Source organism: Sciurus vulgaris, assembly GCF_902686455.1.
Source record: "Sciurus vulgaris genome assembly, chromosome: 7".
In the NCBI taxonomy this organism is placed as follows: domain Eukaryota; kingdom Metazoa; phylum Chordata; class Mammalia; order Rodentia; family Sciuridae; genus Sciurus; species Sciurus vulgaris.
In genome coordinates, this window is record NC_136467.1 from 53,248,364 (window position 1) to 53,273,147 (window position 24,784).

The following is a 24,784-nucleotide window of genomic DNA, read 5'->3' on the forward strand; positions in this document are numbered from 1 at the left end:
ATTTGGTCCCCTGCCTTTTCAGAGAGGCAGGTGGCGTAGTGGAAAGGACACATGCTGTCGTATCAGAAAGGCTTTGTTCAAATTTGGCTTCCTAAAGTACAGGCTGTGTGACCATGGCCCAACTACTTAAATCTTCCTGTGCCTCTGTGTCCCTGTTCATAAAATGGATCACTAGTACTGAACAGTGTCGTGAAGATGAAATGAAGTATCTGGCACATATTGTGAAGTATCTGGCACGTATCAGATACTCACAGGGAATTGTTCTTCGCTCACGATGGCTGAGGAATCATTCCATTGCCACACCTGCACCATGGGGGCCTGGTCAAATAAAAATCAGTGGGAGAAATTTAGAGGGAATTAGACTTACTCAGCATCTGAGAATATTCTGGGCAAATATATCACCCAGCTTTGGAACTAGCTGTTTTATGGCCGAGCAATTCTTTTGTTCTTGGTAATTTCAAAGGTGCTGTGGAGACTTTCTGCTTGGCTAGGAAGCCAGTCTAGACTTGTGACTTTCAAACTGTCCTGTGGAGTCCCTAATGGGTTCCCATATGTCCTGGGGGTGGGGATGGCTCTGGGCCTCCCATCGTCACCTCAGCCAGAACTGGTTTGTGTTTTTCAGCTTGCTTGTTTCCAAGGATTCTGAGATTTAAAAAGGCATGAAAAATCACTGGACTAGAACTTGTAAGCTCCATTTCAGCTGTAACACTGCACTGGGAGGCGGGTGAGGGGCACCTGAAATTGGCATAGAGAATCACTGACTAAGATGGGCAGATGGAGTGGGAAGCAGAAGTGGTCCAGATGGAATAAGTGAGCAGCATAATACAGGAAGCAGTCAGGCAGTCTCAGGACATAGTTTTGCCTCAAGGGAAGCAAAGGTAAATCCCAGTTCTGTCCTAAGGGTCAGGAAGATGGAAAGGGGGCAGAGTGGGTGCATTAGTGTGTTCCCTATCTGGTTCTTCAGGTTTTATGTCTCCTCTCACCAAGTGTGGACTGCTCACAACCACCCTAAAGCAAGTCAAAGCAAGGGGGTGAGGTGAAAAAGTAAGGCCAAGAGTCAGGAGATAAGCCTCCCTTGTCTGTCTCACCCAGTCTGTCGGTGCCTGGGCAGGTCTCAAAAAGAGGGACATTTCTGGAAGTGAACTGACCTAAAGGGTCACAGCTGGCTCATGGTACTGCCATCCTTGGCTGTCTGCAGCACACCTGCACATTCCCAGAACACCTCATGTCTTGTCTGCATTTCTAAGAACCTGCCAGTCCCAGGAGCTGACAGCTGGTATGTGGGAAGGGCTCCAGGTCCCTGCCAGTTCCTGAGGAGACCTGTCTAGCTCTGCTGGTATGTGACAGAGCCAGGCAGTGATACACAGCTCAACTTCAGAGCTTGGCTGACTATGCCCGCTGTAAGCACTATGTCTCCAAACTTGGTTTCTTGGGGATCAATGTCTTGGGCCCTTCCTCGTCACAGAAAGAGATGAATAGCTCAGATGCAGAAGCACCTTCTTGCCCACCTGACTGACTTTCTGAACCCCTCCAGGCACCAAAAAACCTGGACAAAAAGAATTTGACCATGACAGAAGGAGTGAAAAGGCACCCATGAGTAGCTGCATGACAGAGCATATTACTTAGAGAAAGCCAGCATCTGGAAAGTGAGGGAAAATAAAAATGGACTGCTGCTGGCTAGTCTCTCAGCAGACTGGTTAGCCTAGTGGACAAGCCAGACTTCACAGTTTGTGTCTGAGCAGTCAGAAATGAAACCTGCTTCTTTTAACTCCGTCCCTTCCTTTCATGTGTTTACTCTGCGCTGGTGTGATTTTTACTGTTAGTTGCATAGTACTTGGGTCAATTTATAATATGCTTTTGGCATTATCTTCTGATTTTTGAAGGGAGGTGGTTCTGAGAAAACATCTGTGGCAGATTTATGTTTTGTAATGGTGTGTGTGTGTGTGTGTGTGTGTGTGAGAGAGAGAGAGAGAGAGAGAGAGAGAGAGAAACAGAGAGAGAAAGAGAGAGAGAGAGACAGAGAAAGAGTTTAAGAGGGGTTTCTATGGTGATTTCAATAACCACTGTCACCACTGTCACTTTCTTCTTTTCTGTTTTTATTCCCATGCATGATGAAGACTTATCAGTTATAAAAATCAATTGGAAGATAAAATAGTTGGGAGCACATAATTCCTCATCTCCTTGTCATCAGATGACTGAAAGCTTATGCTGGTCATGGGATTTGGAAGCCTCTAACTCCCCCGATATTGAAAATTCTGATCTTGATAGAGTCTTGGCAGCTAAATCTTCTTGGGCCACCACAGTGTGAGAACAAATTGAACTGGTGTGGGAACCTCAGGCCTGGCTTCCTGGGCTCTTCACAGTTGACCTCCCAACCATGTCCCCTCCCTCTTTGCCAAGCACATCTCACACTGCAGCCACAATGGACTGCACATTAACATGCTTCCACACCCCCAAACCACTGCTCATGCTCTGTCCTGGGCCGTGAATGTCCTTCTGCTTTCCCCTATGTCCCTACCTAATCACAATCTTCTTCCCATACTCAAATGACAACTCCATCCTTGTAATTGGCCTTTAAAATTCTTGATGTTGAATGGAGAGCCCCATTCTGGACTTGCACAGAAAACATTCATACTTTTCACACTACCTTCTGGTTGTTGATTTACCCATCTGTCTTCTCATGAGACTGTTGGCTTTGGGAGGACAGGGATTATATCAGTTTGGGAGGACAGGGATTTAGTTTCTGCTAAACTCACTCTCAAAAAAAAAAGGAGTCTGGATTTGCAGTGCTTACTCATTTTCTTGGGATAAATACTCTCACCATGGACAATTTCAAATTAGTAAAATGAAATCACTGAACATAGAAGAGAAGCAAACAAGCCAGCTCTTGAGCATATCTTAGTCCTTAAATCCCAGAAAATATGACTTTTGATAGGCTTTCTTTCAATAAATGATTGATAAACAAGTAGACGGCCTAGTTTATAATGGGGAGGGCTTAAAGTTATAAGTATGTGGCACTCAAATAAGAAAACTGAAAACACAAAATACCATGTGGGCCTGCATTGTTGTGGGTACAGTTCCTCCTCTTTTCCTGAAATTAAACCTTTCCATTTGTTTCATTTCAGATGCAGATTGAATTCATAAAACAAGGAAGCATGAATTTCAGATTCATCCCTGTGCTCTTCCCCAATGCCACAAAGGTAAACAAATGAAGAAACAAGAAGCCTTACAATTCAATCTTCGGTTTGTTTGCCACCTGGGATTTTAAGTGGAAAACCTCGGCAACTCTTTGTAGATCCTTAGAGAGAAGAGTGTTACCAGAAAGATCAACAAGTTGTACCACTCACTTCAGCAGCGTGGATCAGGGAGGTTTTAAAGTGTTATGTGATAGGATCATGGCTGTCTTAATTGTTCAAATAGCCATGGAACGCAAAGAGGTAGCTTGAGTTTAAATTCAAAAAAGAACATTCATCTGATGCTTCTTATCTCTTGTACATAAGAGTCAAGATGTGACGTTTTTGCTGCCTTCCTTCCACATAAGCATTTGGCTGCACATAGTTCAGTTCTCAAAGCTGTAGAGAATTAAATCTACAGTTACTTAAAAGTAACTTTGCTTGTGCCAACTTCATAAGGGGATGCCAACACGTTTGGAGAACAAAGGCAAAACCATGGGAGGGCATGCTCCAGGTCTGGCAAAGGGAAGGTCTGATTCTGGAGAATCAGACCACAGTACCCTGAGCCCAAACCCAGCTCACTCTGGAGCATTCCTAGATGTGAGGACTGCATTGAGATCTCTGCCCTGGATGAGGGAGGATCCAGTTTATATGAATGGGACACATAGGGTTGTACAGTGTACAACTTGTACCATAGGACTCCTTCTCATCCTCCCTGATCCTCCCTTGCCCAGAGCCTCATCATTCTCTTTACTGATAAGTCTCCTTCGTGCTCTCCTCATCTCCACTTTGACCCTATACTAGCCATCCTCCGTTCTACCACCAAAGAGGAACACCCAAAAATGTACCTCCGATCTCTCTCCCATTTAAAAATATGGCGTGATTCCATAGAATGAAAGATCATACCTGTATGTTTCTTATGAACATGTCATATGTGGGGCCACTCAGAAGAGGACTGTGCCCTCTCTGCTCAATTTTCTTTCTTAGTACCCTGTGTTCTATGCTTTGGACACTGGATCATTTCCTATGCCCTCACATAGGACATGTACTTTCATGTCCATGTTTTTGCCCTTTCTCTTCTTTCTGCATGTAATGCCCTTCCCTAACTTGTCTGCCTAGTGAATTCTTGCTTATCCTTGTATCATTCAATCCCTCTAGGTTTTCCTGAGACCTCTCCTGCCCATGTTGATATATTTCACTATCCCCTCTTTCTGGAGTCAGTGGTATGTCGTGAAGGTTGTGGGTACTGGGAATAATTGTTAAGAATTATTGGAGTATGGTAATATGAAAAACAGACCAACTTCTAGTTGGTTTTATTATTATTTTAAAATCCCCTTATTGTCTGAGCTAGGATAGATGGCTCCCACCACTGCCCCCTTGATATGCCACTGCCTGGAAAATAGTCTATGTAGTTTGTCTCCATAGAAGATTTTGAACTCCAAAGGGCAGTTATTGGCTCTTTTTCATTGTCTCTCTTCAAATTCAAAATGATGCCTGACGTATACCAGGTGCAGCTTCTAAGCACATCCTAGAATCCCCAGTGGAGTTCATCTCAAAGCCAGAGGCCCTACATGGCCCTGGCACAGCCGCCTCCACTCCCAGACCTCCTCCCCGGCTCACTCTGCTCCAGTCACACTGAACGCCCACCACAGGGCCTTCCCTGCTTTTCTAGTTGACTGGACTTGGACAACCACAAAGCTCTGTCCATTTGCTCTTTTAGGCCTTTGCTCATTTTCTCAGGGACACCTTTCCTAAGCATCTTATTTAAAACAGCAAACCTTTCACCCCTGCCTCAGCATGCCCTTTTCTCTTTCTGTTTTGTTTTACTCCACAGCACACATTACTGCTGAATGCCCTGCCCATTTTACTTACCAATTTTCTACCTCTGCCCTTCAGAACATCCACTCTAAGACCGTCAGAAACTGAGCCCCCAGAACCCCAGGTTCACAGTTTCTTCCTTTGCCTAACAAGTGAAGTCTGCTGGGCTCCTTCTACTACAGGCCAGACCTGGGGCTGGAGTGAAAGGATGATGAATTAGATTAAGCCCACAGCCTTGGCATGCGTCTCCTGAAGTCACAGGGGAATTCACATCACTCTGTGTGACCTCTGTCCTACCCCTTTTATGTGAGGGTGGTGAAAAGCACGTTGAAATGCAAAGGGCAGGTAGCCTGGGAGACTGACAGAAAATGCTGTGCACATGTGGTTTCCATAACGAGATCTGCAGCTTGCACTCGAAGCCAAGAGCATTTCACATGCTAAGACCCTTCCAAAAGCAAAACAGAACAACTCCCAGGATAGTTTGGTAGGAAACACCCATGAAGGGAAAGCCAGGGATGTTTGGGAACTGAGCCTGGGATCTGGAATCCAGGTTTTTCTCTAATGACCTTTGCTCTTGTCATTGTCTCTCCCGTAGGAGCATGTGCCCACCTGGCTACAGAACACTCATGTTTACAGCTGGCCCAAGAATAAAAAAAACATCCTTCTGAGGCTGCTCAGAGAGGAAGAGTACGTGGCTCCTCCCCGGGGACCCCTGCCCACCCTTCAGGTGGTACCCTTGTGATACTGGCCCTCCCCAGATCACTGGAGCCTTGCCATGCCTGGAGCCCTGTTCTGACAGCATCCTTGTGGCTGAGGCTGGTCAGTGGCAGTCACCGTGGCTATTTCTCATTTCCCTTCTGAAGCCCTCAGCACCCTCAAAACCGGTTCTGCAGAGAGTCTACTCCTGAGACTGGTTGTTCTCAATTCCCTGCAGTTTAAAAACCCACCGAAGGTGCCTATGTCTGATGTGTTCCTTCTGATTGATGTGCGAGTTTTGGTTCTCTCAGAACTTAGAGACTAATAATGTAAGTGATACTGCAACAAATGTAAATGACCACAAACACTCTCCTATTGCTTCAGGCTACTTTTGAGTTAGCCAGATGTTTGAGTGTCTTCACCCCAAACTGATTCATGTACAAATAATAAAGTGTTGGCTTTTTTGTAAGAGTGTGTTTCACTTATCTCAAAGGAGATAATTTATAATGATAGGGGCAGTCACTTCCTGGGACATCAACAAAGTTGCTTAGATATAATATTAGCTAAATGTGACAGATTTCTCTGTATTAAAGGATAAAAGCCAGGTAAACACCCATTTTGAACACAATTATGAAAACTTTATTTAAATTTTTTTTTTTAGTTGTCATTGGACCTTTATTTTATTTATTTATATGTGGTGCTGAGGATCAAACCCTGTGCCTCACACATGTCAGGCAAGTGCTCTACCACTGAACTACAACCCCAGCCCCAAAAGCTTTATTCTTATAGTAGAAATTTAAAATAAAACAACCTTGTGTAGGAGACAACCATGATTCTAAACAGTGTTGTTGCACCGGGGTATAGCTCAGTGGTAGAGCACAAAGAACAAAAAAACAACCCAAAAAACAGTGTGATTATTATTCTTAGGGTCTGACAGTAAATGTCAAAATATTTGAGTATGTGTATAAAGTGACAGGGGATGCACAATGCAGGCCAGAGTTGTAGTTTAAGACACCTGTCTTCTAGTTTTAGTCCTAACATTGTCTTGAGCCTGTCACTAACTACCTGAGTGACCTTTAGCAAGTCTACTTTCACTTTTTGAGACTCTGGGAACTCATATGTAAATGATATGAACAGAGGTCCCTTTAATGACCCCAGAAGGTTTGAGGTCTGGGACCTAAATTCTAAGTTATCTTTTGAGGAGTGACTTTTTATTTTCATAATTATAACTCCCTGGGGATAAATTTATATTTTCTCTTTTAATTAAATTTTTATTAACTTGATACATAGAAATATAAAAATTGTCCATATTAATATTTATTTTCTTAAGAGTTCCTTTTTTAATATCTTCAAAGATAACTTCAAGTTAATAATTTTGGAAAAGTATTTATATATTCATATGTATGTATACAGCTTATCTGATCTCAAAAAATACATATATATGCATATATATAAAATATGTATTCATGTATATAAAATTTAAATAAATAAAGTAGCAAGGTAGGTAGACTTTATGACCCAAGATAGTAGGTTGATCTGAAGACTTTTGGGAATGAGAACTACTCCTTCCTCTTTTTTTTCCCCTCAAATGCCTTGTAAGAGAAATTTACTATAAGTGACAGTAGAATCAAAGTGAAGTGAAAATAAAGTGAAAGCAAAATAAGACTCAAGCAGAGTCTCAAAAGAGAGAATGGACCATCTCCAAGCAGAAAATGACCAACTGCTTCCTCTTGTCTGTGCCCCCAACTTCTTAAACAAGTCTCAACTTTGTAATAGAGTTCAAAGTTTATATGTCACCACAGGGAAAGGACAAGTATTTGTCAATTATTAATAAGAAACACTACTAATAAGTCACAAAGAATACTAGTTTTACTATAATTTAAATGTCTACTGGGTAACGTAAATGTCTTTGTTTAAAAAAAAAAAAATAGGAAAAGGAAAACTAGCATAAGTGAACTACTCGTTTGTAAGACCTTTTGACAAGAGTCTTTAGTTCTGTAGCATTTGAGACCTAGTAGAGTGAACTTTCTTGTTTGGTTAACTTGAAATTCCTGGAAAACACCCCAAACATAAACTCACAAGTCTTCTCTCTTTTTATTAATTTTTTTGGCCTGAAGTGACACCATTACTAAGGATTCTACACACACAGGTAAATAAAATGACATCAGTAACTATTACTCTGAACTGTTTCTAGTTTGCAAAGATTTAGTAATTTGAATGCTATTACCCTCTCCTCCCTTCAGAGAACTGTCCTGAGCTCTCATCCATGAGTTCCTTCTGCTCCTCCTATCCCAGGTGGTTAAAAGAAAGGTCCCTGGTGTTCCATGAGTAGTCATTAAAGTGTTACCGCTAGTAACACTGGTTGCAAAAAAACAAAACAAGAAGCATGTATGCACGCACACTCACAGGCACACACACACCTGGCCAAGTGATAGCAGCTTGGTTCCTGAAATTTCTATGAAATGTGATGACCACCAACATCAATAGAATTTTTTTTTTCAGTTGCCAGTGGACCTTCAGTTTAATTTTATTTACTTATATGTGGTGCTGAGTATCAAACCCAGGTCTTACACATGCCAGGCAAGTGCTCTACCACTGAGCCACAGTTCCAGCCCCTCAGTGGAATTTTAACAACTATTTTAGAGCACTGACACTCAGATTGACACATGGTTTATTTAGACTTTATCTGGGTTTTGGTGCATCCTTCTGCAGATATTTTGGGGGTGGAAGTGGGGTAGTGCAGACTTAGTAAAAAACAACCTTTTAAATCCAAGGTTTTATTCAAATGGAAACTGATTTTTGAGGGTAGGGTAAATATGCCAGTTTAGATTCTTGTCTAATATTTAGTGACTAATTTAGAAGTTTAAAGGTAATTTTTAATTTTAGTGACTGGTTTCAAAAAATATCTGCTTGTCTAGTTTAATTTAACTTCTATATTGTTCAAAGATGTCTCAGTACATAGGCTAGACTCAAGTATTATATTAGTTATTTTTCAGCTCAGTGCTCATAAAAATTATTGTTGTTGATACCCTTTTGTTTCCTATTACATATATCACCTCTTAAAGGCTGAGTTTTTCCTCAGACATCTCAGCAAGGGGTGCAAATTCCCCATTTTGAACATTCCATCCTTGTTTCATGATGTTTTGCCAAAAGCATTTTTCTTAGCCCAGTCGCTTCGTCAACTACCTCATGTACTTTGCCAAATACCCCATTGTCACCATCACCTTTGCCAAATGGATTGCAAAGTCCTGTGATCATTGGGAAATGATCCAGAGTCTCACAAAACACAGACTCTTTCTGTTTTTTCTTAATGAACCAAGAAGGATCAGTGAATCTCACCTCCTAGTAGAAAATGCAAAGAGAAGGAAGGTTACTCTGTGGGAAGATACCCCAAAGAAGCAATGCCTCTCATCCTGGAAAACTACACACTATCTTTCAAGATAAATAGCTCTGTATGAGACTATGGACCAAATAAACAACAAAATAAAGGAAAAAAGCAAGCACCAAAATAATGACATTCTCAGAGCTTTTATTTCTTTCAAGGAATTCTTAGTCTGGGAGGGAACCTAGAAATCACAACCCCTGCCCCACCAACAGCTTTTCTTTCTGTGGGAGGAAAGCAGGGCCCAGGGAAACCGTGGCTTGCCAAAGTTCACGCTAGGGCTAGCACTCAGGTGTTCTGGTTCCCAGACAGCAGCCAATGATCGGCAAACATAGAAAGCTCTCTGTGTTTTGATGAGCAATTTGTCCAACAAATGACCCAGGATCTCCCTGAGGTAAAAGGAATGTTGTGAACGAATGTGGGAGGCCTGAGGGAAGATGTACCTCTGTCCTCTGGTGGCGGGAGGATTAAATGATCGTGTTGCAACTTGTTCTGTGAGAAAGTCTTTAGGGAATTAATTATTGCTGTGATTATATGGAAGATGGCTTTTCTTGAGGTGGTTTGGCAAATTTGTTTCATACTGGTATTATGTGAAACCAAGTTATAACTTAAAAGGCCTTAACACCATCCTGAAGCTTACAGACAAAATCTGCTGTTAGACCAATTTTGGGGGGGCTTGGGGGGTTCTGGGGATTGAACTCAGGAGCACTTGACCACTGAGCCACATCCCCAGCCCTATTTTTTGTGTTTTATTTAGAGACAGGGTTGCTTAGCACCTTGCTTTTGCAGAGGTTGGCTTTGAACTTGAGATCCTCCTGCCTCAGCCTCTGGACTCGCTGGATTACTTAGATCAATTTTTATCTGGTCAATCTCCAAAACAACAGCAATGAAAAAAGGGTTTATTTTTTAATTACTGTGATACTCATCTTTCTCATACTTCTGAATCTACAAAGGTGACACTTGTTGGAATAATACATAGCTGCTTGGAACATCGGCATTACCTTTCAGATAGAAAGAAAAAATACTCAGGTCATGCTAAGTCTCCTTCTGGCGAACAGTACCCTTTATCATGAGGTGTATCCACAGTACAAAGAAGCCTTGCTTATTCAGTACAGTTGGCATTCTGGGAGACGTTGTGCCTAGGCAGGATAGTAGTATGTTGCTGACTTCATACTGACTTTTCCACTTTCTATTAGAAAAGGCTTTCAAGATAGCTTCAGGGTACTTGGTGGGAGGAGAGTGGCTTTCACAGACCCTAGGCAGTCCCTCCATCTGTGACTGCGTATTTGCTCTCAAGTTCTTAGCCTCAAGCCAAGCAGGTGGGACCTTTAAGAGTCAGTGTAGTCAAGTTTTCTATTTAACTTCTCAAGGAACCTGTGAGTATGGGTCTAGGTCACATTTATTTGAGAGATTAGGAAGTGCTATTTGAGCCTCTGCTAAACACAGTCTTGGACCAAAGTGTGCCTGGGCAAACATGACCGTGTGCTGGGTCTGCCTGCTCTTTTCTAGAACTTCTCCCAAGGAAGGAGTAATCACAACCCCCAGGTCTCTCAGGGCTTGTAAACTAAAACCATGAGGGCACACATTTCTTGTCCCCTGCCTGACCTCCCTTTGCTCCCTTCACCAGGAAGGCACTGATGGTAGAAGGTAGCTGGGGAGAGAGGAGAAAGGTGGTAAGAGAGAGCACGAGAGAACTCCTGCCTGATGGATCCCATTAGGCTTAGTGTGCAAAGCAAGTTGAGATGAAGTAGCTGCTCTGGTATGCGTCCAAATGTGCTGTTCTATTTTTAGTCTCTCCTGCGTGCTTCTTAGCCCAGCCTTGTGTGCCTGGGCACCTGGATCCGCAGTAAAACATGGAACTGAGCCACTCATTTGTAAATCTGGACGGAAGGAGGCCATTGATGCGGGGCTTGTTTATTGCTGACAGGGAAGTGGGACCTGGAATGTTAACGAGGATGGCTTTCTGAAGCATGCCTTCATGGTTAGCAAGGAGTTCAAAGGAGGAGGCAGACCGGGTTCTGTGCCGAACAAATGGGAACTGTTGATAGAGGGAAGGAGAAATCAATTATGCTGTTGCAGGCTTCCATGTCATTGTGTTGGAGTTGTTAGAAAAGGTAGGACAAGGACCAGATCTCCGAAGGAAACAAAGCCACATGGCCTTGAAGTATAACAAGTTTGCCATGGCAACTGATGGAAATGAGCCTCCCAGCACCGAGCAGGTGTGTTATCTTACAGAATAAACATACTTCTCTCACTCCCTGGTTTTTATAATAAAACCTGTGTTTGGATTACTTTGCCTCCTCTTTGTTACCTAGAGAAGTTGGCCGTTGCTCAATCAGCCCCAGGCTCTAGTGAGGCAAATGTAATCAGTGTTATCAAAAGGGCTGCTTTGAAAAGGCTGGCGCTAGGCTGGGCTGCCAGCCTCATCGCTGAGTGGCAGCTGGGCTGCAGGTACCTGCCTGGCCTTTGCCATCTCCCAGGCAGCGCTCTCCACAGACAGCTGCTTGTTCCTGTGTTCATCAAGGCATGACAATGAGGCCTGGCTCTCATATGGGCAGTGGTCAAACGCTGCACTCTTCTGAGGAGAGGAGACCCGTGTTTAAGTGAAGCTGGGGCAGGACCAGTTTTCAGCATCCCATATGATCTAGGACATGGGCCAATGTTCCTGGGGTACAGGGGTTAACTGATTTTATATTCCAATCTGTTACTACCTGTGAAGTTCAATTTACTCAGAGACTTAAGAGAACTTCTGTTTCCCTGAGTTTGGAAAATCCTTCTCAAATGGGTTCTGGGTGGTAGAGTCTCATGTAGGAAATATAGACAAAATGTGGAATTTTATACAGTTTTCCCAAGCTAAAAAAGAAAAATAAAAGTTTATTTTTAATTTTTACAAGATCAAAGTTATGATAAAGCAGAGTATTTACACTTTCATTCCTCTCATTTATAACTTAAATTCCCTCCACTCTAGCTTCAAAATGATTTTCAAAACAAGATGCTCATTCTGAATGGGCTCCTAGAACACAGACACTTTCTAAACACTATTGTGGAAAACAGCTGACCCGAAGAGAACTTGTGTAGCCAAGCCAGCAGACTCACTGAAAAACAGTAAAGCAATAGTTTAAGATCAGCAGTGCTGACTTTCCTCCCTGCTTCTGCTTGGGTTCCTACTGCCCTTCAACAAGACACCCAGCACCCCTACCTGGTCCCCCTCATAGAGCCCTATCCTCCCAGAAGATACTCAGGCTGTCCCTAAACAGCCTTGACCCTAACAGGAAAAAAAATGGCTGCCTGAAGAACTAATTTGAACAATGTTGTCACTAGTGGAAAGGGTTTCATGAGCTAATCCTCTCAGGTGAAACAGTATTACTAGGTTTAGGCACTAAATCATGCCTTCTTGTACTCCTAACACAACCATTGAAACTTCACTCAGATTACAATTACTCTTACTTTTATACATAGTTCGAACAAGTGCAGGTGTCTGTTTTCACAATCCTTAGTAGGTAAGAAGTTATAAATTTAGGAGGACAACAGGAAATGTGGCTTCAAAAATGGCATGCTGATGGAAATGACACCTGACATTTTGAGAAAGTGGATTTTTCATGAAAATATTTTGAGGCAGCCTGAAAAATGAGCTCTAAAAATTCAAATTTAAAAATTATGTGGGTTGTCTCTGTGTCTTCTACTCTGTACCATTGGTCCACCTGTCTATTTTGGTGCCAATACCATGCTATTTTTGTTACTATTGCTCTGTAGTATAGTTTAAGGTCTGGTGTTGTGATGCCTCCTGTTTCACTCTTCTTGCTAAGGATTGCTTTGGTTATTCTGGGTCTCTTAGTTTTCCAAATGAATTTCATAATTGCTTTCTGTGTTTCCATGAGGAAAGAAGTTGGGATTTTAATTGAAATTGCATTGATTTGTATAATGCTTTTGGTAGTATCGCCATTTTGACAATATTAATTCTGCCCAAAAGCATGGGAGAGCTTTCCATCTTCTAAGGTCTTCTTTAATATCTTTCTTTACTGTTCTGTAGTTTTCATTATAGAGGTCTTTCACCTCTTCTGTTAGACTGATTTCTAGTATTTTATTTTTTTGAGACTATTGTGAATGGGGTAGTTTTCCTAATTTCTCTTTCAGAGGATTCATCACTGATGTGTAGAAATGCATTAGATTTATGGATGTTGTTATCTCATACTAGACAAAGGTACAAAACATACATTGGAGAAAAGATAGCTTCTTCAATAAATGGTGCTGGGAAAACTAGAAATCCATATACAGCAAAATGAAATTAAATTCCTATCTCTCACCCTGCAAAAAACTCAACTCAAAGTGGATCAAGAACCTAGGATTAGACCAGATATCCTGTGCCTAATAGAAGAAAAAGCAGGCCTAAATCTTCATCATGTCAGTTTAGGATCTGACTTCCTCAACAAGACTACTAAAGCATAAGAAATAAAATCAAGAATCAACAAATGGAATGGATTCAAACTAAAAATCTTCTTCTCAGTAAAGGAAACAATCTGTAACGTTAAGAGAAAGCATACAGAGTGGAAGAAAATCTTTACCACATATACATCAGATAGACCACTAATATATAAAAAACTCAAAAAACTTAACACCAAATAACCTTGGTCAATAAATGGGCTATAGAACTGAGCAGACACTTCACAGAAGAAGATATACAATTGATCAACAAATATATGAAAAAATGTTCAACATCTCTAGTAATTAAGAGAAATGCAAATCAAAACTACTCTAAGATATCATCTCATTCCAGTCAGAATAGCTCAGTTGGTACAGTGCTTGTCTTGCAAGCATAAGGCCCTGGGTTCAATCCCCAGCACCACAAAAAAAAAAAAAAAAAAAAAGACAATGATAAAGAATACAAGCAACAAAAGGTGTTGGTGAGGATTTGGGGAAAAAGGTACACTCATACCTTGCTGGTGGGATTGTAAATTAGTGCAACCACTCTGGAAAGCAATATGGAGATTCCTTAGAAAACTTGGAATGGAACCACCATTTGACCCAGCTATCCCACTCCTCAGTCTATAGCCAAAAGACATAAAATCTGCATACTACAGTAATGCAGTCATATCAATGTTTATAGCAGCTCAATTCACAATAGTTAAGCTATGGCACCAACCTAGATGCCCTTCAATAGATGAATGGATCAAGAAACTGTGGCATATATACACGATAGAATATTACACAACCTTAAAGGAGAATAAGATTATGGCATTTGCAGGTAAATGGATGGAGCTGGAGAATATCATGTTAAGTGAGATAAGCCAATCCCAAAAAACCAAAGGCCAAATGTTTTCTCTGATATGTGCATGATGATTCATAATGGGGGGTGGGGATGAATAGAGGAACTTTGGATTGGGCAGTAGGGGGTGAGAGGAGGGAAGGGGGCAGGGGGTGGGAAAGATGGGGGAATGAGATTGACACCATTAACCTAAGCACTTGTATGATCACACGAATGGTGTAAACTCTACATCATGTACAACCAGAAAAATGAATAGTTGTGCTCCATTCGTGTACGATGAATTAAAATTCATTCTACTGTCATGTATAACTAATAAGAACAAATGTATATCATGTGTAACTAATTTAGAACAAATAAAAATGATAATAAATCCATGGTTGAGGAGATAGCTCAGTTGGTAGAGTGCTTGCCTTGCAAGCACAAGGCCCTGGGTTCAATCCCCAGCACTGCAATAAATAAATAAATAAATAAATAAATAAATCCAGTAAGATTTATAAAAGCAATATTATGTCTAATTTTCATCCAGGTCAAATCAAAAGAGCTGCCTACTTAAGTGGTTCAGATTGATATATTGTAATAATAAACACCATAGTTTTCAATAACATCACAGCTCTCACGACTGACTGCTTTAAAAATAGTGTTTCCACCATCATGTTTTCTCTGTTTTAAGAAGGCAGTTGAGCATCTCATGTACAAAGTTTCCCTAATGTGAAGTCATTCACTCATTCTGTTCACAGATGACCTATCCCCCACAAACCCCACTCAAGTCAGGGCTCAGCTCAGCTTGCCCTGCACGACCTTGTCAGACCCAGTCCAAAGAAACCTAATATTTAGGTCCTTAGGCATCAAAGCAGATTCAGCAAGGGAAGCATTTAGAACACTTCATATTGTGTCTAATCAGTGACTGCTTAATCCACTTCTGAGTCAGTCTATCATCTGAAGGCTGAAGCAGAAGTCCCTGATACTCAAGTATGAGTACGAGAGGCCAGGTTCCATCATGCCATCATTTCTAATGAAGGTGTCATTCAAAAAGGAGTTCAACAGATTGGCAACCAACCTCCAACTACTTATTAAATGCCTAGTATGTGCAACATAGTATGTTTGGTATAAACAGGAGTGACACAGTCTTGCCCTGCAATTTTATAAAATCTAGTTGGGGAGATATGATGTCAGCATGGGGAAAGATCATTAACCACCCAAGCAGCCTACAGTAAATGTGAAAGAAGTGACAGCTGGTCTCTTTTCATTGACCCTCACTGTGACCCAAGACTGAGCTCAGTTTCAAGGTCATGTTTTCAAAGAAGCAGGTGACTGCAGATTTTTCCTAATAAGCAGAAACCTGTTTATTCCTCCTTCCCACATATACTTTTTAGATTATCATATTCAAAGTTGCTATAAATCGCCATGTAAATGAGAGCAGAGATTAAGAGACAGAATGTAAGAAATGAGAAAAATATGTAAAGGCACCACCGAATGTGCACATTAAACCAATAGACAATGCAGCCCATGGGGCATCCATCATGCCTTCCTCAAGAGCAGCCTAGATCCCTGCCCTAGAAAGGACTTGACAACATTGCAGCTTGTGGGAAGGTGCAGATGTGCTCTTTACCACTGCAACCTTCGCAGCTAGGAAGGCAGAAACCAGGCCGGTGCTGGATCAGCAGAGAGAGCAATAGGATTTCTGCACTCTGCCTGGTCAGGCTTGGGAAATATTTAAACGTTTCTGCTAAATATATAGATAATCGAGGAGGAAAGCAGGAAATGATAATTTGCTGGAATGGGCAAAGAAATTCTATGAATGAATAATGGCATTGTCCAAGTTCCCCTGATACAATCTGGGGCAGAAAACACTGACCAAGCTGAGTCTGTGATGCACTTTCACATGTTTTTCACTGGCATGGTAAAGGTTTTAATCAGATAAACTTGGGTTTGAATCTCAGTTCACTTACAAGTTGTGTGACCGTAAGCAAACTACTTTACCTTTCAGAGTTTCAGCTAATAAAATGGGGAAAACAGAACTGACTTCTAGGCGCGTTGTAAGGATAAGGTAAGATGAAGGATAGAAAGCTTCTAGAATAGTGCCTGGCAAGTAGTAGATGCTCAAAAAATGTTCCCTCCTTTCTTGCCTTTTCATCTTCCTTCCTATCCCATGGTTATGGAATATATATAGGAACATTAAATATTTTTTTCAAAAAAGTTAAACAGCAAATCCTAACAAACAGAATCTTTAAAAAATGAAGCCTCAGGAGAGGTCAATAATAAGAGCTTTTGAGCTTAAAACTTCCATCTAGTTTTTCAGAGGAGCTAATCAGTATAGTTTATTTTCTTAATAAAACCTGAGAGAAGCCACAGCAGACTCACAGAACAATCCCAGCATCTGGAGACAACTTTTTCTCCTCTAGTATCTTGCTAGGGAGCAGGGCTCCTGGCAGCACTAGCTAGAACGATGAAAGATAAAACATATTGAAACCTGCCAATGATGTTTAACTTTAAAGTAAGGAAACTTACTTTAGAGATTCACAATGGGGCCTCAAAAAATAGGATAATGGATTTGAAAGTATTTTGAACGGTAATTTGAAAGACAGTATTGTGTTCGCATTATACCTATTATTAAAAAAGGAAAATTTGAATTCAATTGGGAATCATGCTATGCTCTCCTTTGGTTCTGCTTTTCCAAAGAAAATGAGGTCTCACTGTCATCTCCAACACAGCCCGCTAGGTAGGCTAACCACAGAGGGAAAGCCAAGAGGACAGGTTAAGCAAACATTTAAACTGGAAGAGGGTTACCGTGTTAATGGTGTCTCTCTCTCTCTCTCTCTCTCTCTCTCTCTCTCTCTTTCTTTTTTAGGAGAAAGGTTTTCATGTGTTGACTCAAATAACTCTCATTACCTTATTTCTTAAATTCATACAAATATATAATTATGTAAAAATACTTTATAGTTATAGCTCATTTAAAAACTGTACTGGGGCTGGGGAGATAGCTCAGTCGGTAGAGTGCTTGCCTTGTAAGCACAAGGCCCTGGGTTCGATCCCCAGCACCCAAAAACATAAAAATAAAAAAAAATAAAAAATAAAAAAAAACTGTACTAACACAAAGGGAAAAAGTTCCAGAGATCTATTGCACAGCAATATGAATACACTTAACACTACTGAACTGTATACTTTAAAATGGTCAAGGTGGTTAATTTTACATTTATTTTATCATAATTTAAAAAACTATAAGAAAAATCAAATTTATAGATTAAATGAAAACTAAGATAAATTCAAATGCAAAACCTTAGTTCAAGGTGAAGATGATAACTTTTTGTTGAAAATAAATGGCCAATGACTGGTTTAATTACAATATATACATGTAAGCACAACAGCATAATATAATGCTTGCAAGCATTTTCTTTTAATTGCTGACATTTATTTGATTTTGAGCAGTCATTTGACTCATAAATCATTATTATTAGTTTTTCCTCCCATCAGGTTACTCACTGGAAACCATCAGTTTGTTTGGTGCAACTGATATGAAAATGATGTTTTCCAAACTATAATACTGATAAATTTGGTACTAAGGATTTAACCCCGGGCCACTTTTACCACTGAGCTACATTCCCAGTTGTTTTTATTTTGAGACAGGGTCACAAATTAGTTGCTGAGGCTTGACCTTGAACTTGGCAATTCTCCTGCCCCAGCTTTCTGAGTTGCTAGGATGATAGTTGTGTGCCACTATACCCAGCTATGATAATTTTTAAAAAGTTTTTAATAAAAAGTACTTTATAGATAATCTCTGCAAGTTGATATGTCATATAAACACAATCAAACCTGTGCTCATAACCATTTGCTTATTCCTTGAAAAAAGGGCCTACTTTGCTTGGCTTCTTCTGAGTTGAGTCCATGTTGCCAACTAGCCCTGAAAAGACTCAATTTCTTCACCAAGTTTCTGTATTGAAATACTGTAAAATTTCATTTATGCTAGCTACCATGATTCATTTGGTGTTTATTTTACATGAATGCATCATTTGTGTATTAAATCAGCATTGCTTTTTGTTCATTAGTCTGTGACAATTCAAGTACCAGGGTTATTTTTATGATGTGAAATCAAAATTAATTTATTAAAAAATTAAGAAACTAAATTGTATCTTATCACTAAAAAGAAGTAGATTTAGCTTTCAAACTTGTAAGATAATTTAATATGATTCTTATCAAAGAGAATACAAAGATGGTTTTTATTTTGATGCCAGTACATGCCAACATGATGACTATCAACACATTAAAATTAAAAGTTAAACATCACATAAGTGATCATGTAGTGCCAACCCAATTTTAAGACAAAATAACACTACTGGAAGTATGTGGTTATACAATGAACATCTCAAGTGAGCCATATAAGGTTATGTTTTTGCTATACAAGTTCTTTTTTATTTTGAGACGGGGTCTTGCTAAGTTGCTGTTATGGTTTAGATGTGGTGTTTCCCCAAAGTTCACATGTGAGACAATGTAAGAAGGTTTGGAGGAGAAATGATTGGTTATAGCCTTAACCTATCAGTAAATTAATCCCATTGGGGAATAATTGAGGGGTAACTAGAGGCAGGTAGGGTGTGGCTGGAGGAAGTGGTTCATTGGGGGCGTGGCTATGAGGTATATATTTTGTATCTGGCGGGTGGAGCCTCTCTCTCTGCTGCCTGATATCTTACTAGCTGCTCCCTTTGCCACACTCTTCTGCCATGATGTCCTGCTTCACCTTGGGCCCCGAGGAATGGAGCCAGCCACTTATGGACTGAAACCTCTGAAACTGTGAGCCCCTAAATAAACCTTTCTTCCTCTACAGTTGTTCTGGTCAGACCTTTTAGTCACAGCAGAGAAAAAGCTAACTAAAATAGTCACCAAGGCCAGCCTTAGATCATTATTTTGAAATGAAAACACAACATTTACTGCTGAATCTTCAACAAAATATCCAGAGACTCCTCTCATTTCAGGAAAAACTAATATTATATGCTTAGGTAATATATCTTTTAAAGAATTAGAACACCAGAAAAACGGAGTGAGGCGGGCATTCGTATGGGGAGGGAGGCCTCGTGTAGTGTGTTGGGCCAAAGCAAGACAAGAAGTGTATCCCTGCAGAGGGTCAGTTTGGCTCAGAACCAAAGAGGATTGAGAGGATAATGCTGTGCCTGGGTACTGGATTCCCAGGCGGGTTGAAGATAAAGGTGCAGCCTGGCACAGGGTCTCAGAGCCCACATGGAGTGAGGGAGTGTTTCTTAAAGGGATAGCCTACTGTGTGGTGTTGGTGTCCCTGCAGGCTGAAGAGGGAATCCCTGTAGAGAGGTGACTGAGGTGGGAAGAGGGAGGTCTTTGCATAGGAAAATGGCCCATCATAGGTTGTTATAGCCAAAGCAGATGCGTCACATAATAGGATATAATAAGAACACAGTGTCACTTCTGTGATGTTCCTGACAAAAACGTATAACTTAGTCATGAGAATACATCAAACACAAATTGAGGGACATTTTACAAAATAACTGGCCCATATTTTTTAAAAGTGGTTAGGATATAAAAGTCCAGGAAAGACTGAGGAATTATTCCAGACTTAAAAAGGCTAAGGAGACATGACACATAATTGCAACATGTGGTTGTGAACTGGAATCCTTTTCTGTCAATTACAGTAGGTATTGGGCAATGGAGAATCTGACTGGGACCTGAGGATTTAGACCCCAGAGTATCAATGTTAATTTCCCAATTCCGCTGTTTGTACTGGAATGTCTCTATTGAAAAAAAAAATGTGTAACAAGATATTTTGGGGTGATGAAATAAAATTGGCAACTTTTTTTTCAAATGGTTCAGGAAAAAAGCAGTCTTTGTACTTGCAACTTTCCTGAGAATTTTAAAAATTAAAAGAAAAAAAGTCCAACAAAAGGGGGTATAATTAAGGGAATTAAGTACATTCACGTGAAGAAATGTTAGGTTGCCATTAAAATGTCTTGGTAAAATAATAATGATACATTAACACTCTCTCTGTTTCTCTCTCTTTTTTGTGGTACTGGCGATGGAACCCAGGGGTGCTATATCCCCAGTTCTTTTAATTTTTTATTTTGAGACAGGGTCTTGCTAAGTTGGCCAGACTGGCCTTGAACTTGTGATGTTTCTGCCTCAGTCTCCCAAGTAGGTGGAATTACAGGTGTGTACCACCACGTCCAGCACATTAAGTTTTTAAGAAAGAGGACAAAAATTCAAGAATAAGTGTGATCAGCTATGTAGAAATATCATGCCTTATAGTAAGAGCTCCCATATGAAATCTTATGCGTCAAATACTAGACTAAGAAATTTGTATACTTTATCTCATTAAACTTTTCACCAACTTTGCAAAGTAATTTCACTTTACTGATGAGTAATCTGAAACTCAGAAAGGCTAATAACTTGCTGGACTTCTTAACTACTAACCTATTGAACTGCTCAGAGAAAAGACTGGTGGGGAAATGGTCAAAATGTTAAGAAAAGTGGTCTCTAGGCAGTGGGTCTATGAAAGACTTTTAGGTTCTCCTTTTGTAGTTTTCAGTATTTTAAAAAATATCTACAGTGGCGTGTTACTTTTGTATTTAGAAAAAAGAGAAAATTGTCATTTTAAAAGTAATTCATTTATTATGGAACAATGTTGTAAAGATATGCTAAAAATTTAAAACCATACTGAACAACTCAAACTACTAAAAGTGATATCTATTGGCAGTGATATTCCATTTAAATTGTTTGCTTCTCTGGGCTAGGGCTGTAGCTCAGTGGTAGAGCACTTTCCTAGCATGTACGAGGCACTGGGTTTGAGCCTCAGCACCACATAAAAAATAAACAAAGTTATTGTGTCCATCTACAAGTAAAAATATTTTTTAAAAATTTTTTTGCTTCTCTGGAATTTATTGTTTCTATAATTCTTTCATTTAGTCAAGAAATAGCATCTGATGATTTATTTTTATAAGAAAATATTTTAAAAGTAAAAATGTATAGTGTATGTCCAAATTTGTAAATTTTATTCAAAAAAGCAGGAAAGATATTGACGAGTAAAAAATTTGGCACTAAAATGTTCAGCAATTGTATGTCAGTGGCAAATTAATAGAAATCTTACCTTTTCTTTCTCAGTTTTTAGAGAAATGCATCACTTACATACTCTATCTTGACTATGTATTTAGTACTTCTAAGGGCACATATCATAGTTCAATAATATCTGTTGAATGAATGTTTTGAGTACAAATATTGGCCCCCCCAATGTAGCTTTAAAAACAGCATTAGACTTTCTTTGTTTATTCCCTTATATGGTTGGCATACTTTTTATCCAACCTATGCTCTGCTATGCTTGAGAAGACATAAGTGAAGCCCCAAGTATAGTAGGGAGCTTGAGTTGCCATTTACCAGGTAGTAGTGATGGTACAGGAAGGTAAGGTGAGCAGAAAGAGGGGACATGCTATTCAGAGGAACACAATGTCATTTTATAGCACTTAGTAAAATTTCTATTCAACCTATTTCTAAACAAACTGGAGGAGACACATTACTATATATATTTATATATATATATATATATACATACATACACACACACACACACACACACACACACTGAGGATAGACCTCATACTATAAAAGCTAAGTTTCTTGGTAGTGATATCTGAGCTTCACAGAGGAATGGAAAGGTGGGCAAGGTTGGGGTGACCAGTCAAAAATTCCTATTTTACTTGTAATTATGTAGCTGGTTTCTCAGGTTTATAAATTAACTTGGATCATAAACCCTAAGATAGACCAGATAAGAGGCCAATGTGGGGAAAGAAATCTCTTAGCTGGTGTACAAATCAAACAAATTTCCCAGTATCCACATCTCCACTTACCTGTCCAACTTTCTAATTATTTATGGGGGAGATTATATGCCACAGTGATATTGCCAAATTTGAAGATTCTCAAAGACCATACAAGGTAGTCCTTATGTATATTCAAGAAGTAATAGAAGAAACAAGCCTTTGAAGTCATCCTTGAATCCTTTCTTACATGCTACTATCCAATACATTAGCAAATTTGGTTGCTTTACCTGCAAACTATATAGACTATCTAGAGTCTGACCAATTGTTGACCCTGTACTTTACTTAGATTACTGGAAGAGCTTCTTAATTACTCTCTGCTTCAAACCTTGACCCTCTGCTACATTTTCTACTCAGCAGCTGCAAGGACTGCTAAGAAACCTAAGTTAGACCATGTTTGTGCACAAAAATCTTCAATGGCCATTGTCCTTTGAGTAAGGCCTTACCTGTATCCCACACCTGTTCTTTCTTTGACTTAATTCCCTGCAGTTTTCCCCTTGCTCACGTCACTCTAGCCATGTTGACCTCCTTGCTTTTCCTCAAACATGCCAACTATACTTGTTCATAAGAGTTTCCTTTGTAGGAAGTTGCCCTGACCCCTATCCAAAGAGCCTTCTCTCTCTCCCTGAGGCCCTTTTCTCAAATGTCACCTTATCAGAGAAACATTTTCTGACCATTTATGTCAAATAGAAGTGGCCTACCTGAACACGATCTCATTTACTTGGCCTCTGTCTTCACAGCAATCACCATCATTGGCACAGTTCTGTCCACCAAGTGTGTCTGATTTTCTTCAACACAGGTATGATACACTTTTGGGTGTGGCCCAGTGACTTGCTTTAGTCAGTGAAATGTGAGCAGAAGTTCCATGTGTCACTTTCAGACTTAAGCTTTAAGAGTCAGTGTACGCATAATACCTGAATTCAAATTATACTACAGAGCTATAGTAAAAAAACTGTGTGGTACTGGAATAAAAACATATACATAGGCCAATGGAACAGAATAGAAGACAGTGACAAACCCACCCAATACGGTCATCTGAAGCTTGACAAAATGGCAAAAACACACTGAAGAAAAGACAGACTTTTAAACAAATGGTGCTGGGAAAACTGGTTGTTCATATGTAGAAGAATGAGACTAAACCCTATCTCTTACTGTGCACAAAAAAATCAATTCAAAATAGATCAAAGACCTAGGAATTAAAACAGAAACTATGGAACTTCTAAGAGAAAATGTAGGGTCAACTCTCCAGCAACACTCCAACACTCCTTTCTCAAGAGGACTCCTGAAGCTCAGGAAATAATATCGAGTTAATAAATGGGATGGCATTAAATTAAAAAGCTTCTGCAAAGGAAACAAGAATGTGAAGAGAGAACCTATAGAGTGAGAGAAAATCTTTGCTAGCTACTCTTTTGACTGAGAATTAACATCTAGAATATATAAAGAACTCAAAACCCTAACACCAGAAAAACAAATAATTCAATTAATAAATGGGCAAATAAATTAAACAGATACTTCTCAAAAGAAATACAAATGGCCAACAAATACACAAAAATCCAGTGTTCAACATCATTAGCAATTAGGGAAATGTACACCAAAACTACATTGAGATTTCATGTTACACCAGTCAGAATGGTAGTCATCAAGAATACAAACAACAAATGCTGAAGAGGATGTCAAAAAAGGGAATATTTTTACACTGTTGATGGGATTGTAAATCAGTATAACTATGGAAATCAATATGGAGGTTCCTCAAAAGACCATGAATGGAACCACCACATGACCCAGCTATACCACTCCTGAAGAATTAAAGCCAGGCACGGGGTGCATGTGGCTCAGGAGGCTGAGGCAGGAGGATCACAAGTTCAAAGCCAGTTCACAGCAAAAGTGAGGCACTAAGCAACTCAGTGAGACCCTGTCTCTAAATAAAATACATAAAAGGGATGGGGACGTGGCTCAGAGGTTAGGTACTCCTGAGTTCAATCCCTGTTACCAAAAAAAAAAAAAAAAAAAAAAAAAAAAAGTCATCATACTATAGGAATACATGCATATCCATGTTTATAGCAGCACAATTCACAATTGCCAAACTATGGAACCAGTCTAGGTGTCCATCAACAGATGAATGGATAAAGAAAATGTGGTATATGTACACAGTGAAGTTTTATTCAGCCATAAGAAAAATGAGCCAGGTGCAGTGGTACAAACCTATAATCCTAGCAACTTGAGAGGTCAAGGCAGGAGGATTGCAAGTTCCAGACCAGCCTCAACAATTTAGTGAGGCCTTAAGCAATTTAACAAGACCCTGTCTCAAAATAAAAAGGGCCAGGATTGTGGCTTAGTGGTAAATAACCTCTGGGTTCAATTCTCAGTACCTACCCCACCCTCCCCCCAAAAAAGAAAGACAAAATTATGTCATTTTCAGGAGAATGGATAGAACTTGAGGCCATTTAGTTAAGCAAAATAAGCCAAACACAGAAGATCAAACATTGTTTTGTTTTCTCTCATATGTGGAAACTAGAGAGGGAAAAGAAAAAGAAAGATGTGGGGGAATCTTGTGAAAATCAAAGAGAAATCAGTAGAATAGAGGAAAAAGATGGCAGATAGGAGGAAAAGTGGAAACACTAGGGAATGATTT

The 24,784-nt window shown here is 39.9% G+C and overlaps 2 protein-coding genes across 14 annotated transcripts in view; one reads left to right on the forward strand and one right to left on the reverse strand.

Moving 5' to 3' along the window:
- The window catches only part of TRAF3IP2 (TRAF3 interacting protein 2), a 40,694-nt gene extending 34,538 nt beyond the window's left edge, over positions 1 to 6,156 (forward strand). For all 4 annotated transcript variants that reach the window (XM_079149135.1, XM_079149137.1, XM_079149136.1 and 1 more), the window contains 2 exons: positions 3,126 to 3,200; positions 5,587 to 6,156. In XM_079149135.1, the coding sequence (XP_079005261.1) occupies positions 3,126 to 3,200; positions 5,587 to 5,733 (222 nt within the window). In that variant the 3' untranslated portion in view covers positions 5,734 to 6,156. The remainder of the gene's footprint in view (positions 1 to 3,125; positions 3,201 to 5,586) is intronic.
- LOC306666871 (uncharacterized protein) overlaps positions 1 to 24,784 on the reverse strand; it is a 110,965-nt gene that overhangs the window by 27,111 nt on the left and 59,070 nt on the right. For 4 of the 10 annotated variants that reach the window (XM_079149175.1, XM_079149178.1, XM_079149180.1 and 1 more), the window contains exon 2: positions 253 to 318. The exons of 3 other annotated variants lie outside the window; for them this stretch is intronic. In XM_079149175.1, coding sequence (XP_079005301.1) covers positions 253 to 318 — 66 coding nt within the window. Of the gene's footprint in view, positions 1 to 252; positions 319 to 7,605; positions 11,108 to 11,993; positions 12,165 to 24,784 lie in introns of those variants that run through there. 3 more of the 10 variants (XR_013765413.1, XR_013765414.1, XR_013765418.1) reach the window with 2 other exon arrangements.